Source organism: Rhamphochromis sp. 'chilingali', assembly GCF_963969265.1.
Source record: "Rhamphochromis sp. 'chilingali' genome assembly, chromosome: 17".
In the NCBI taxonomy this organism is placed as follows: domain Eukaryota; kingdom Metazoa; phylum Chordata; class Actinopteri; order Cichliformes; family Cichlidae; genus Rhamphochromis; species Rhamphochromis sp. 'chilingali'.
This window is the reverse complement of record NC_137944.1, coordinates 33208615-33223535: the sequence shown is the minus strand read 5'-3', so window position 1 is coordinate 33223535 and position 14921 is coordinate 33208615. Positions and strand designations below refer to the sequence as shown.

Here is a 14921-nt window from a genome sequence, read left to right as displayed (position 1 = left end):
AACAACTATAACTATTATCACACCAGTTAACCCATCAAAGGTAATAACACTTACAGTTTCATTAACTCACACGGAATCACACAAAACTGTGTTACAACTGCTCTGCCGCTGCGCCTTTCGTCTCTCCCTCTGCGTGATGCGCATATGACAACTAATGCGCTCATTTGGGTGCGCTTGAATCTTGCCTGTAGATATCCTGAGGCCGAGTCAGCAGGGAATTTGTACAGGGCTGCAGATACCATCCACTGGGAGCCAGCCAGTGATGCTTCGTGCAATAAGTGAGGAAGGGAACTTGAACGCATCACACCCCAGCAGGTGTGAACAGGTAGAACGAAAGGTAGGCGCTGTCAGTGACATAAACTACAACTTGACATAGTTTCGTTTTTGAAAAGAGTGCAGAACAGGACCGACTGGATGATCAAACAGTAGCACACTCAGAAGATTTCCTCTGAGTCACTATTATTACGGAGAGTATATTCTCGAGGCCAAACAACCTTCAGATCAGTGTTAAAATTGTGATGAAGCGTGACAGCACGAGGACGCTGATGCTGGAATTATACTGAAAAGCTCCTGACTGACCCGGAGAAGATATTGAGGTAGGCCACAGCCCACAAATCTCCTCTGTGAATATATCAGGCAAGCATCTGTTTGTTTTGTATTATTTGAATTCTGCATATTGTATTTTACAACCAGTTGCATCTTGTGTAGACTTTTATCTAACACTGTGCAGTCAGTCATCAGTTTTTGACTGACAAGATGAGTAAGATAATAGTTAGAGACTGAAATTAACTGGTAACCAAAAATCTTTACAACTCGTGCTCCTTTGATCTTTTTTCCCACATGTTTTACTATCACTATACTTTGAAAGTCAAATGTATCTAAAACTAGCAATAAATTCAGTGACCTCTTATTTAATGTTGTGTTTCGTTATTTATTTGTTAGAACAGAAGTAATGCTAACTGTTCATCTCCTGTTCATCTGGACGTAGAAACGTTGATGAAATGCTGAGATATAACGTTAGCTGTCCAGGCTGCTGCTGAACAGCAATAACTAGAAAGCAGGCCTCATATGGGTTAACTGCACTAACAAGTGGAACAGGTTAGTAGAGCAGGCGTACCCAATAAAGTGGCTGCTGAAAGTAAATAGTGTGACTTTAGTGGACTGCACAGTATTTGGTTACACATTCTCAGACTGTATATATTGTCTTTATTATGATTTTCTCTATTTCAGAAATTATTCAGATAAATCTGTCAAACTTCACTTTTGTGTCTGAAGACTTTTACTGTACATTAGACCAATATGTTTGTAGTTCTCTTTCCAAGGTCAAGAAGTTTTTAATAATTTATTTTAAACTGTCTGTGTTGTGAAAAATGCCTTAACTGTTTTGAGAGCTGAGTTAAGAGTGGTGAGAATGACAGTGCTGTGAGATTTGCACAAAAACGATTGAGGAAGCAGGGCTACAGATACCATCCACTGGGAGTCAACGGGATGGACAGAATTAGAAATGAGTATAATAGAGGGAGACAAAGTTATAGAGGCGAGGATGAAGTGGTTTGAACATGTCCAGAGGAGGGATAGTGGATATACTGGGCAAAGGATCTTGAAGATGAGGCTGGCAGGCAGGAGGAAATGTGGAAGGCCTCAGAGAAGATTCATACATGTAGAAAAGGAGGACATGCAGAGGGTTGGTGTGACAGATGATGCTGAGAACAGGGTGAGCCTCTGAGGGGAGCCGCTGAAAGAAGATGTCTTTTTCAGAAGTTTCTCGGGGAACATAAAAATCGAATTCTATACCCATGATGTTTGCTGCCTTCACATTACAGGAAGATGGAACTCCACAAATACACATCAAAGTGAGAGAAAATTTGAATAAAATATCTTCCTGAGAACCAAGGAAGAATGTATTTTCTGTTTAACTGTTGTGATTTCCTGCCTGTTTGGAGCTAAAAGAGTCCACCAATACAAGAGATATCATGAGATATCTTGTGTTCTATTGAGCGCATCAGGACTTAGTAGTGTAGCTTAAATAAGTCAATAGATATAGACCAAATTAATGTTCATTAGAAAGGACATAAATATAAAAGCTGGGACTCTCACTAGGATTTGAGTAACTAACCTGGATCCAGACTGAGCTCCTTCTGCTTGCTGTTGACACTGTTTCTATGAATCGCTCAACAGCGACATCTGCTGGATTTAAAAAGTCATTCCAGGAAACTTGGAGACAGACTGAAGTCTCCGTTCATTCACTTTGACTGTGGACAGCAACCGAGTCATGACCAGTAATCCTGTTTAGTTAACCAAGTGATGATAAAGTGCCAACTGGATAAAAGAGAATAAAACTGAGTAGTACAAAAATAATAATAACAAAATTTTAGATTTTATGAGTGTTCACCCAGGGCACCGAACAGGCCAGGACCGCCCCTGCTTGTATGACCCTTATGGGATATTCACATAGAAATATTACCCTATATTACCCTTCCAGGACATGAAGCTCAGTAAAGCACCCCTCCAACAGCCAAACCCATCTGTTCTTTGATTGGATTGTTAAATTTGTAATTGACAGAAAAATTGGGTCAAAATTCGTACTTTTAAGTTGAAATAAATACAGCCAGGAAACCTGAGCGCAGAGTTTTACACGCAATTTTTTGCCTTAACAAAAAAAAATTGTAATTTTGGGACTGGACCTAATTGGTTTAGGCCTTATTTGGCAGACAGAACTTTCTCTGTCAGTCTTCTCGGTTCCGAATCATTTTCTGCTTCTCTGTCATTCGGCGTCCCACAGGGCTCAATTTTAGGGCCACTGCTGTTTTTGCTGTATCTATTGCCTCTGGGTTCCATCCTTAGAAGGCATGGGATCTCTTTTCATTAGGATCTCATTATGCTGCCAAATTTATTTGCCACTAAAGCAGGAGGATGGCATCTCCATAAAACCTCTCTTGACATGTCTAGATGACACCAAAACTTGGTTGGCTCTAACCTTTCTAAATTTTTATGAAAAGAAAACAGAAGTGTTTGGACCTGGTGGTCCCTGTGCGTCCTCTGTTGATTTCAGACACCTGGAAGTTTATTTTAATCCTGTTGTTACTGACCTTGGTTTTAAGTTGGGGAGTGATTTTAAATTTAAAGACAACCAAATCAGAACAGTGGTGAAGTCCAGTTTTTATTATTTAAGGAGAGCACCTTGAAACAGTGATTCATGCTTTTATTTCTTCCCATCTGGACTACTGTAATTCACTTTATGTGGGGGTGAGTAAGTCATTGCTCTCACGTCTTCAAAATGCTGCTGCGCGATTCCTAACAGAAACTCGTAAAAGAGAGCATACAAACGTGGACAAAAATTGTTGGTACCCTTCGGTCAATGAAAGAAAAACTAACAATGGTCACAGAAAAAAACTTTAATCTGACAAAAGTAATAATAAATAAAATTCTATAAATCCTAACCAATGAAAGTCAGACATTGCTTTTCAACCAAGCTTCAACTAAATTATTTAAAAAATAAATGCATGAAACAGGCCTGGACAAAAATGATGGTACCCACAACTTAATATTTTGATTAACCTTTTGAGGCAATCACTGCAATCAAACGATTCCTGTAACTGTCAATGAGACTTCTGCACCCCTCAGCAGGTATTTTGGACCACTCCTCATGTGCAAACTGCTCCAGCTGTTTCTGGTTTAAAGGGCACCTTTCCCAGACTGCATGTTTCAGCTCCTTCCAAAGATGCTCAATAGGATTGAGGTGAGGGCTCAGAGAAGGCCACTTTTAAATAGTCCAGTGTTTCCCTCTCAGCCATTCTTGGGTGTTTTAAGCTGTGTTTCGGGTCATTTTCCTATTGTCAGACCTGCAACTGAGACCAAGCTTTCTGACACTGGCCAGCACATTTCTCTCTAGAATCCCTTGATAGTCTTGAGACTTCATTGTACCTGCACAGATCCAAGACACCCTGTGCCAGATGCAGCCCCAGAACATAACCGAGCCTCCCCCGTGTTTCACAGTTGGGACAGTGTTCTTTTCTTGATATGCTTCATTTTTCCGTCTGTGAACATGGAGCTAATGTGCCTTTGCAAAAAATCCAATTTTTGTCTCATCTTTCCACAGGACATTCTCCCAGAAGCTTTGTGACATGTCAACATGTAGTTTTGCATATTCCAGTCTGGCTTTTTTATGATTTGTTTTCAACAATGGTGTCCTCCTTGGTCGTCTCCCACTTTGGCTCAAACAACGACGGATGGTGCGATCTGACACTGATGTTCCTTGAGCATGAAGTTCAGCTTGGATCTCTTTAGAAGTCTTTCTGGGCTCTTTTGTTACCCTTTGGATTATCCGTCTCATTGATTTGTCATCAATTTTCCTCCTGCAGTCACGTCCAGGGAGGTTGGCTACAGTCCCATGGATCTTAACTTTCTTAATAACATGTGCAGCTGTAGTCACAGGAACATCTAGCTGCTTGGAGATGGTCTTATAGCCTTTACCTTTAACATGCTTGTCTATGATTTTCTTTCTAATCTCCTGAGACGACTCTTTCCTTTGCTTCCTCTGGTCCCTGTTGAGTTTGGTACTCACCATGTCACCAAACAACACAGTGACTACCTGGAGACATACATACAGGCCCACTGACTGATTACAAGATTGTAGACACCTGTGATGCTGATTAGTGGACACACCTTCAATTAAAATTTCCATTCTTTGCTAGGGCAACCATCATTTTTGTCCAGGCCCGTTTCATGCATTTATTTTTTAAATAATTCAGTTGAAGCATGGTTGAAAAGCAATGTCTGACTTTCATTGATTGGGGTTTATAGAATTTGTATTCATTATTAATTTTGTCAGATTAAAGTTATTTCTGTGACCATTGTGAGTTTTTCTTTCATTGACTGAAGGGTACTAACAATTTTGTCGACGTCTGTATAACCCCTGTGCAGGCCTCTCCGCACTGGCTGCCTGTTCCTTTTAGGGTTCATTTTAAAATTCTTACGTTTGTTTTTAAATGCTTTCACATTCTTGCCCAACCTTACTTCTTTGAGCTTCTTCATCCTTACCCTGTCTCTCAAGTCAGCTGACCAGCTGCTCCTGAAGGTACCAAGATCCAGGCGGAAACCCATAGGAGGCGGGGCCTTTTCTAATGTCGCTCCAAAATTATGGAATAATTTGCCCTTGCATGTTAGAGGCCCCTTCACTGTACTCTTTTAAATCATGTCTTAAAACCCACTTATTCTTTGTCTTATTCTCAGTGAGACTTAGTTTCTCTTATAATTAAATTAGTTATTTAATTATTTTCCTTTTATTTGGCTTTTATTTATATCTTATGTAAATGTATTATATAGTTCCAATGCGCAGTACTTCGTGTCAGCTGTGGTTGTTTTAAAGTGTTTTATAAATAAAGGTGATGATGATGATGAGACACAAATCAGTTACTTGTCTTTACAGTTTATTTTGTTCCCAATTTTCTCCTTTTTTAAAAATTGTTTTTCCTACCTCTCAGATGCAGACTATAAAGCTCGTCGTGGTGGGTGATCGTGATTCAGGAAAGCATGAATTGCTCCTGACCTATACAGGCACAGCCTTAAAGGAAGAACACATACCCATAGTGAGTAGGTTTAAATACCACAAATTAAAAAAAAAAAACAAAACAAGATTTTTCTCTTCAGGAAACTCATGACACAAAAATCTGCAGACATACACCAGACAGATTTCAACTGCTCTTTTGTGTCACACAGGTTGTGATACTTGCAGTAACTGAACTCAACAGAACACTAAAGACAGACCATACAAACACAGTATTTACAGCACATACATGCAAAACCAATCGAAGTGGGTTGTGTATTGTGTTCTCACAAATACAGTGTGGACCAATTTCTGTTATAGTGTGTTTGGAGTTTGAAAGTAAGTATTCAAGTAAGCGCAGCAGCTATAAAACACTCCCTGCATCCGCTCACGTCCAGAGCCGAGGTTACCAGGAATGTTGGGATAAGCTGCTTGTTAACACACGTGGCAGAAGCCTGAACGTGAGTAAAGGGGAGTAAAGCAAGACATGGCACATCTGCTTACCTGAACAGCTGCAAACTAATATTCATGAAAGTGCTCAGCTCATTTCATAAATCAGTTTGACTCTGTTTAGTCATGCTGTAACGATTCTGCTGCATTTGCATGTTTACTTATCTTTGTTTATGGCTTTTGTTCCCTGTTTTCTCCAGGTGTTTGACAACTATGCTGTGACAGTGATTGTTGGTGGAGAGATATACAGTCTGGAATTAAATGACACTACAGGTAAAAAGTACATCGAAACTCAGTCTATTAAATACAAAAAAATCAGTTGTATAATGTCTGTGAAGGTTCTCAGTCATCTTAGTCTAAGGAGCTTAGAAAGAAAAACGTCTGGACTTCTATAAGTTGCTTGAAGACGTTTCACCCCTCATCCGAGAATCTTCTTCAGTTCTAAGGTCAAATGGTGGAGAGTCCCAGATTGTCCCAGATTTAAGCCCCGTGGGAGTGTCCCCCCTAATGATCCTCTACCTAATCACATGATCCAAGGTGTGAAAGCGGTTGTGCGTCACAATCAGCCAGGGTTTCAGGTGAGCTCATTGTGAAACCTGGCCCCACCCTATCATGTGATTTCCTGAGGTCAGATGGCCCAGGATGTGAGTGGGTGTTAAGGCGTCTGGGAAGGATCTCAAAACTGGATTATAGATGGCAGAGAGTTGGTGTCGCCTCTGTTCAAAGATGGTCGCTCACAGTGAACATAGATGCTTCTTTCACTCCTCTTTGAAACCATCTGTCCTCTCTGCCCAAAATGTGAACATTGGCATCCTCGAAAGAGTGTCCTTTGTCCTTTAGATGCAGTCATTTCCACTTGGAAATTCATTTTCTGGGGGAGGGGTAACTTGTTGTTCAGACACTTGTGTTGTGTTCCCCCTGCAGGTCAGGAAGATTATCATACACTGCGACCCTTCAACTACCTTCAGACTGACATCTTGCTTCTGTGTTTCTCTGTCGTATCACCGTCATCTTTCAAGAACATCACAGAGAAGGTTTGTTTAGTTGGTAACTGTGTTTTGTTTCTAATTTGACGGGAATTCAAAATACTGACTCTTAATTTAATGAGGTGATTCTCTTCACTGGCTGCCCTTTAAGTCCAACAAACTCTCAAAGACTGTCAGCTAAAGGAAACCTCAATATGCCTGTAAAAAACATTAATTTGTTAGAAAAAAAAAAAAAACACGGACAAACAAACACAAAGTCTTCTTGTTCTACTCAAAAATAAAGTTTAAAAAATTCCTTATCGGAACATCCATCAACATGTTCCCATTGGCCAGTACTAAAATTTAAAAAAAAAAAAAAAAGTCATTTTAAATATATTTTTCTACATATCTATAAAATGACAATATTTATACACATCTTCCTATTTGCATAAACTCTGTAATGCCAAACTATTGTAATCACAGATGAAACCGAGGAGAAGAAAACAAAACACTCACCTGTCAGCAACGTTGTTGCTGCATTATTTGCTTCTCATTGTTCTCTGATTGTTAAAAATCAGTGTTTTTCGATACTTCTTTTAAATCTGAGAAGCAACTGACCGCAGTTGTAAAGACCAGATGTTAAGATAAGATAAGATAACTCTTTATTGTCATTGCACAGTCATACATAGTACAGTAGTACAATGAAATTGGAAAAACTGTCCTACGTCGGCACTACATATAACACAACACGACACGATATGACACATCACAACGTAACAAACAACACAACACAGTATATTAACTTAGTATAAAAAAGAATAAGTGTATGTGTATTGCACACTGTTATTATTGCACATTAATTATTATTGCACCTTGTTATAAATATAAATATTATTGTTATCGTTTTAAACATTGTAAACTCCCCCTAAAAAGTCCAGGGAGGTATCCAGTCAGGTCAGCTATTTACATTGATCAGGGCTATTGCCCTGTTGTAAAAGCTGTCCTTGAGTCTATTTGTTCGGGACCTCAGCAGCCTGAACCTCCTGCCAGACGGCAGCAGCTTAAACACCCGGTGTCCTGGGTGTGTGCAGTCCCGTAGGATGCTGCGTGCCCTCTTGAGACAGCGAGTGCTGTACAGGTCCTTCAGGGAGGGAAGAGGATGTCCAATGATTTTTTGGGCCATGTTGATGACCCTCTGGAGTGCCTTTCTGTGTGCTGTGGTGCAGCTGGAGAACCACACACCGATGCAATATGTCAGCACACTTTCAATGGAGCAGCGGTAGAAGACGGTCAGCAGCTCCTTCTTCAGGTCCATTTTTCTGAGGATTCTCAGAAAGTGGAGACGCTGTTGGGCCTTCTTTAAGACCGCAGAGGTGTTAGAGCTCCATTGGAGGTCTGTGTCTATGTGCACACCCAGAAACTTGAAACTGGAGACCCTTTCCACGCACTCCCCGTTGATGCTGACAGGCTGCAGCTCGGACTTCCTCCTTCTGAAGTCAACTACCAGTTCTTTTGTTTTGGTGGTATTGAGGTCCAGGTTGTTGTCTGCACACCAATCTGACAGCTTAATCAGTTATGTGAATTCACCAAAACAAAATCACATCTTCTTCCAAAAGACCTTGACAAATGTGCTCATGCCTTCAGGCCTAGTTTGGACCACTGTAATCCTCTGTGTTTAGGTCTGAAACACTCTTAATCGTTTGCAGTTAGTCCAAAATGCCGCTGCATGATCACATCACTCCACTTTTAGCAGGTTTTCACAGGCTTCCTGTCCATTTTTCTACTGGTTTTAAGATTTTCCTTACTTTTAAAGTTTTAAATGGTGTCGTACCCAGCTATTTAACCAACCTGCTCAACTTATTTAACCCCAAAAGAGCCCTAAGATCTTCTAGCCAGATGCTCATAGTGCAGCAGAGGTCTCGATTGCGATCTCCAGATTGGGAGTTTGCAGTCACAGTTTTAAGACTGCTACTTAATAGTCATACTGCAGAATCAACATTATCTTTTAAATCTAGTTTTAAAACTCATTTTTCTACCTCAGCTTTTTATGTTGGCATCTGTATTGGATTGTTTTGGTTAATTAGTGGTCTTTAACCACTGGGACATCTAATGATGATGTTTCTAAAACAAATAACTGCAGTCTCTAATTCAAAACGGACTTCAGGGAGAGATAAACGTCTAATGAATATTATGTTTTCATGCTCACACGGGGAAGTTAATTGCCAAAATATTTAATAATCCAATATCAGATTAAGTTATGTAACATTTTTTCAAAACAGTCGCCTCAAGGCGCTTTATATTCTCAGAATCAGAATACTTTATTAATCTTGAAGGAAATTAAGGGTTACAGCAGGCAGCATGCTAATGGCGCATGTGCACTTTATGACAAAGTCACAAAGGTAATTTTGTTTGGTTTCTAACTTCAGAGATATTCGCGCACACACAGAGCTACAGGTCAGTTGTTGCAGTAAAAGCCCATCAAACCTGACCTTGATTTTTCCACAGTGGGTGCCAGAGATTTCACACCACTGCCCGGGGACGCCCTTCCTGTTGGTCGGGACTCAGGTGCATTTAAGAGATGACAGCCACACCCTGGAGAAGCTGGCCCAGAGAAACCAACACGCTGTGACCTTCACGAGTGGAGAGGAAGTGGCTCGTAAGCTGAAGGCAGTCAAATACGTGGAGTGTTCAGCTGAGACACAGGTACGAGGGAGAAGAAGTCTGCTGGTGTTTCTGCTGAGAAACAAGCACTGGTATCTATAAGTTTTTGGGTGCAAAGTTAAGAGAAATATGAACGTCTTCATTAGTGATAAAGGTACCTTAAAATCCAAGGTTTGTGCTAATTCAGCCAGCAGAGCACGAGTAGGTCAGGGTGGGTTAACAAGCGGTAGTGGAGCCCAGGGTTAATTATTGTATTGATTGCTGATGGGAAACATGTGTGCCTCTCCTGGGTTTCCAGAGATTGGTTAGTAGATAATCACATCCACACACAGATGAAGAAGAAAGATGAAAAGAGTGACCAGACTGAGGCACATGACACCCATGATGCTGAGTCTGTCTCGAATGACTGACTTCTTTTTTAAACAGTGAGCCCACAGGAAGATGACCGTGACATTTTATCACATAGTATCTCACTTTTCAGCCACTTGCATCTGCAGCTTTATTCTTTGAGTCACTACATGAAGCTCGTGACCATAGGTGAGGGTGTTGGTGTAGATTGACCAGTATATTGACAGCATTACTTACATGCTCAGCTCTGTTCATCACAACAGGTTGGTACTGTGTCCATGTCACTGTCGGTGTCACACCAATCCATTCTTCTTCCCTCACTCATGACACTGGGACATTTAAACTTCTCCACTCAGTCATGCCCATTCCTACTCATACTCAAGTGGGACTGGGCACGCTGCCCTTTACCAAATCACAGCCATGGCCTCAGCCTTAATGGTGCAAATTCTCATTCCTGATGCTTCACACTGGCTTTAAACTACCAACAGAAGCCAACAGATGTGTATATTGGTGTATATTCCCACTGAGTTCAGCTCGATCGATCTCTTTAACCCTGGAACACTAACAAGCAGGTTTTGTAAAATGTTCACATGGATGAAAATCACTCAACATTAGTATTTTAGAGTTAATTGAGTCATCTGGTTTAGGGTTTACACCCAGTACAGGCACCAGGAAAGTGTTTACTAAGGTCAAAGAGGGCTGTTTTCTATAGAACTGGAAGTCATTTTGGCACCAAGAGGAGCCTCTCTGTTGGGTCTGTGCCTCGCAGGCCCGCTGGTTCAAGGACTTATCACCCGTGAAGAAAGCAAGACAAACAGCTCAAATGGTTTTAACTTGCTAAACCTCTCTCATGTGTTTGTTTTGTTGTTGTTTTTCTTTTTTGTCTCTCTCTCAGGAAGGATTGAAGAATGTGTTTGATGAGGCTATTCTTGCTGCTCTGGAGCCTCCAGATACTAAATCCAAGAAGCTCTGCATCCTGCTATAGATGCCACAAGAAGAAGAGAACAAGGAGGAGACGGTGGAGGTGTAGATTAGAGATAAGAGAATATTAACCCAAATAAGACTAGAGGGTTAAGTCATAGTGATTTAACTTTGGGTTACTCACATCTTAAGACTGTTGCAGAAAGCCAGAGTACAGCTGGTAAATCCTCTTGCTTTCATAGCTGCCTTGATGTGCCCATTCATTCATTTTCATTGTCCACACTGGATCGTCAAATCAAATCTCTAATGCAACCAGCCAAGGCTGCTGCTGAACAGCAACAACTAGAAAGCAGGCCTCGAGGTTCAACTGTATTAATGAGCAGTAGGACAGGTGTACCTAATAAAGTGACTGCTGAATGTATGTAGTGTGACTTTAGTGGCCTGTACAGTATTTGCTCTCACATTCTATATATTGTCTTTTTAATGGTTTTCTCCATTTCAGCAATTATTCAAAGAAACTGTTTACACTTCATTTTTGTGTCTGAACACTTTTACTGTACATTAGGCCGATATGTTTGCAGTTCTCTGTCCAAGGTCAGGAAGTTTTTAATATTTTTTTTTTTAAACTGTTATGAAAAATGCCTTAACCAATTTGAGAGCTGAGTTAAGAGTGGTAAGAATGACATTCCTTGTAGAGTATATATATATATACTGGAAGTGTTGGGTATACAAGTGTGGCCTAAGTCTTCGGTCAGAAAGACTGCAGCAGTCCTGGAGTTTAGTTCACCGTCTTTAATTAAGCTTCACAGAAGAACTGGTTACATCAGGGCTTGCCATGATAAATCCAACTGTGATGCAGCCAGACATGAATTTATAATTGTAGCAGATGCAGTATAGGTGACTATAAGCATGGTTGTCTGGAAACAGAAACAGGTAATACTATAGCTAGTAGGGTCAAAGATAACTAAGAAACAATCAGAACACATCATCTACTCAGACACAGCAATAGTTCACAATGTCCACAAGGGGTCGCTGTAAGAGCATAAGTTGGCTAAATAGCACATCTCTTCCAAGTTGCTAGTGGGAAGGCAAGAAGGTGGCAAGCTAACAACAATTAAACTAAACAATAAACAACAGAAAAATCCTTTAACCGCGGGATGTAATTATTGGAGGAGATTTAGGCCACTGGTATTTACTTGGTGCAAATTAATTAAATAAACCTACTAACATGATATCAGTTTACAGCGGCACAACTTTAACTTTAACCTGCACAAACAACTATAACTATTATCACACCAGTTAACCCATCAAAGGTAATAACACTTACAGTTTCATTAACTCACACGGAATCACACAAAACTGCGTTACAACTGCTCTGCCGCTGCGCCTTTCGCCTCTCCCTCTGCGTGATGCGCATATGACAACTAATGCGCTCATTTGGGTGCGCTTGAATCTTGCCTGTAGATATCCTGAGGCCGAGTCAGCAGGGAATTTGTACATTCCTGTTGTGAGATTTGCAAAAAGGCGATTGAGGAAGCAGGGCTGCAGATACCATCCACTGGGAGCCAGCCAGTGATGCTTCGTGCAATAAGTGAGGAAGGGAACTTGAACGCATCACACCCCAGCAGGTGTGAACAGGTAGAACGAAAGGTAGGCGCTGTCAGTGACATCAACTACAACTTGACATAGTTTCGTTTTTGAAAAGAGTGCAGAACAGGACCGACTGGATGATCAAACAGTAGCACACTCAGAAGATTTCCTCTGAGTCACTATTATTACGGAGAGTATATTCTCGAGGCCAAACAACCTTCAGATCAGTGTTAAAATTCTGATGAAGCGTGACAGCACGAGGACGCTGATGCTGGAATTATACTGAAAAGCTCCTGACTGACCCGGAGAAGATACTGAGGTAGGCCACAGCCCACAAATCTCCTCTGTGAATATATCAGGCAAGCATCTGTTTGTTTTGTATTATTTGAATTCTGCATATTGTATTTTACAACCAGTTGCATCTTGTGTAGACTTTTATCTAACACTGTGCAGTCAGTCATCAGTTTTTGACTGACAAGATGAGTAAGATAATAGTTAGAGACTGAAATTAACTGGTAACCAAAAATCTTTACAACTCGTGCTCCTTTGATCTTTTTTCCCACATGTTTTACTATCACTATACTTTGAAAGTCAAATGTATCTAAAACTAGCAATAAATTCAGTGACCTCTTATTTAATGTTGTGTTTCGTTATTTATTTGTTAGAACACTTTTTCAGAAGTTTCTCGGGGAACATAAAAATCTAATTCTATACCCATCTCTATTTACTCCAAGGCTTTGTAAGTCAGAAAATAATCATAATGACAGACTGAAAGTTGTGCGGCTTCAGTAAATGGACTAAAGTTGCACATGAGAAATCAGCTGATTGGGGTTTTGTCATTTGTTAATGCGATAAATGGAGAGAGTATGCAATCAGTTCTGTTTGTGGGTTTAGTACAGAGTCTTAATGGACCATGTTCTGGCCTCCATTGCAAAGGTGGCTGGCAAGAGCTGCGGTCACCAGGCCATTGATGTTTGCTGCCTTCACATTACAGGAAGATGGAACTCCACAAATACACATCAAAGTGAGAGAAAAATTGAATAAAATATCTTCCTGAGAACCAAGGAAGAACATATTTTCTGTTTAACTGTTGTGATTTCCTGCCTGTTTGGAGCTAAAAGAGTCCACCAATACACGAGATATCATGAGATATCTTGTGTTTTATTGAGCGCATCAGGACTTAGTAGTGTCGCTTAAATAAGTCAATAGATATAGACCAAATTAATGTTCATTAGAAAGGACATAGATGAAAAAGCCAGGTCTCTCAGGAGGATATGACAAACTGATCTGGGTCCAGAGCTTCTTCTGCTTGCTGTAGGCCACAAACGGGCACTAACCCCATTACTTTTTCAAGTAACAAGTAATGTAAGGGATAACTATTGCAAACAAGTAATTTGATTACTGTTACTTTCCCGTAAGCAGGCTGTTTTACTGACAGTGAAAGTGTACATCACTGTCACAACAGTTTGTTTTCATTCAAAGGCTTTATGGCTTTTCCCATAATACCTGGTGTGCCGGTCTCTAGTCAAAATGCCCGGGCCGATTTTCTGTCCCAGTCCAGCCCTGGGTGCAGCTATCTTTTTGTATGAACACTGTCATAAAGAAGCCATCTTTCTCTCAGCAGCTTTCACACCTTTGTTGATGAAGATTTGTCTTAAATTAAAACCTGATAGTTTAATGTTGATTTCTACAAATCAGCTGAAACACTGGATTTGTGTCAGCTGTAGGTTGATCAAAGTTCAAGTTTTTTTTCTGATACCGTAAAAAAGCTGAAAATGTTTTTAGTGGTTTTATGTTGTTCACACACACAAAAACTGAAGAAAGTCATTAACATGGGAATTATTCAGCTTTGTAGTTACCTTTTTTGTTATTTATTCACCTTTTTATGCCATTCAAACAAAAAATTAATGGAATAAGGGAGCAAACTAAAAAAATATATATATATATTGGTCACTGGTGTCATTAAGTCCCATCTAATTTTTTCAGTATTTTAGTATTAGACAGCAGTGAGGTCTCTTAGAGCTCAAGAGCTGGTTACTCAAAAAAAGATCCTGCCTTAGACATGGTTGTTTAAGAAATCATCGGTTCAACAACGCGTTACCAGCTGAAACATTAATCACTGCAGGAATTATTCTATAGAGGGCTTTTAACTCAGAAAATGGGTAAGAATTAATAGATTAGATTATGTATATTATTATATATAGAGATTCATCATTTTTCTTCTACTTATCCAAATCAGGATCAGCCTATCCCAGCTGTCAAATGCCGAAAGTCACAGTCACATGTTCTGCAACTGGTGAGGAGTTGAATTTTACTGGAAGCAACTAAATGCAACACAATATCACCAGCCCTCCAGGTAAGGTAGACGCTCTCAGAGACGTAATCTGCAGTTTACACTGAAAAACTGACATTGTGGATATACTACTACTCCTAAAGAAAAC

The 14921-nt window shown here is 40.2% G+C and overlaps 1 protein-coding gene across 1 annotated transcript; it reads left to right on the top strand.

The window, feature by feature from the left end:
• Positions 1 to 293: 293 nt before the first annotated feature.
• LOC308384031 (cell division control protein 42 homolog) lies at positions 294 to 11467 on the top strand. The gene is made up of 6 exons (XM_080862334.1): positions 294 to 596; positions 5484 to 5588; positions 6196 to 6268; positions 6920 to 7029; positions 9466 to 9663; positions 10865 to 11467. The coding sequence occupies exons 2-6, from the start codon at positions 5484 to 5486 to the stop codon at positions 10952 to 10954; spliced, it is 576 nt and encodes a 191-aa protein (XP_080718460.1). The 5' UTR covers positions 294 to 596; the 3' UTR covers positions 10955 to 11467.
• Positions 11468 to 14921: the final 3454 nt, after the last annotated feature.

Coding starts and splice junctions, on each gene's coding strand:
- LOC308384031 (XM_080862334.1), top strand. CDS start 5,484: ATGCAGACTATAAAGCTCGTCGTGGTGGGTGATCGTGATTCAGGAAAG. Junction 6,269..6,919: donor GGAATTAAATGACACTACAG/GTAAAAAGTACA, acceptor TTCCCCCTGCAG/GTCAGGAAGATTATCATACA. Junction 7,030..9,465: donor TCAAGAACATCACAGAGAAG/GTTTGTTTAGTT, acceptor ATTTTTCCACAG/TGGGTGCCAGAGATTTCACA.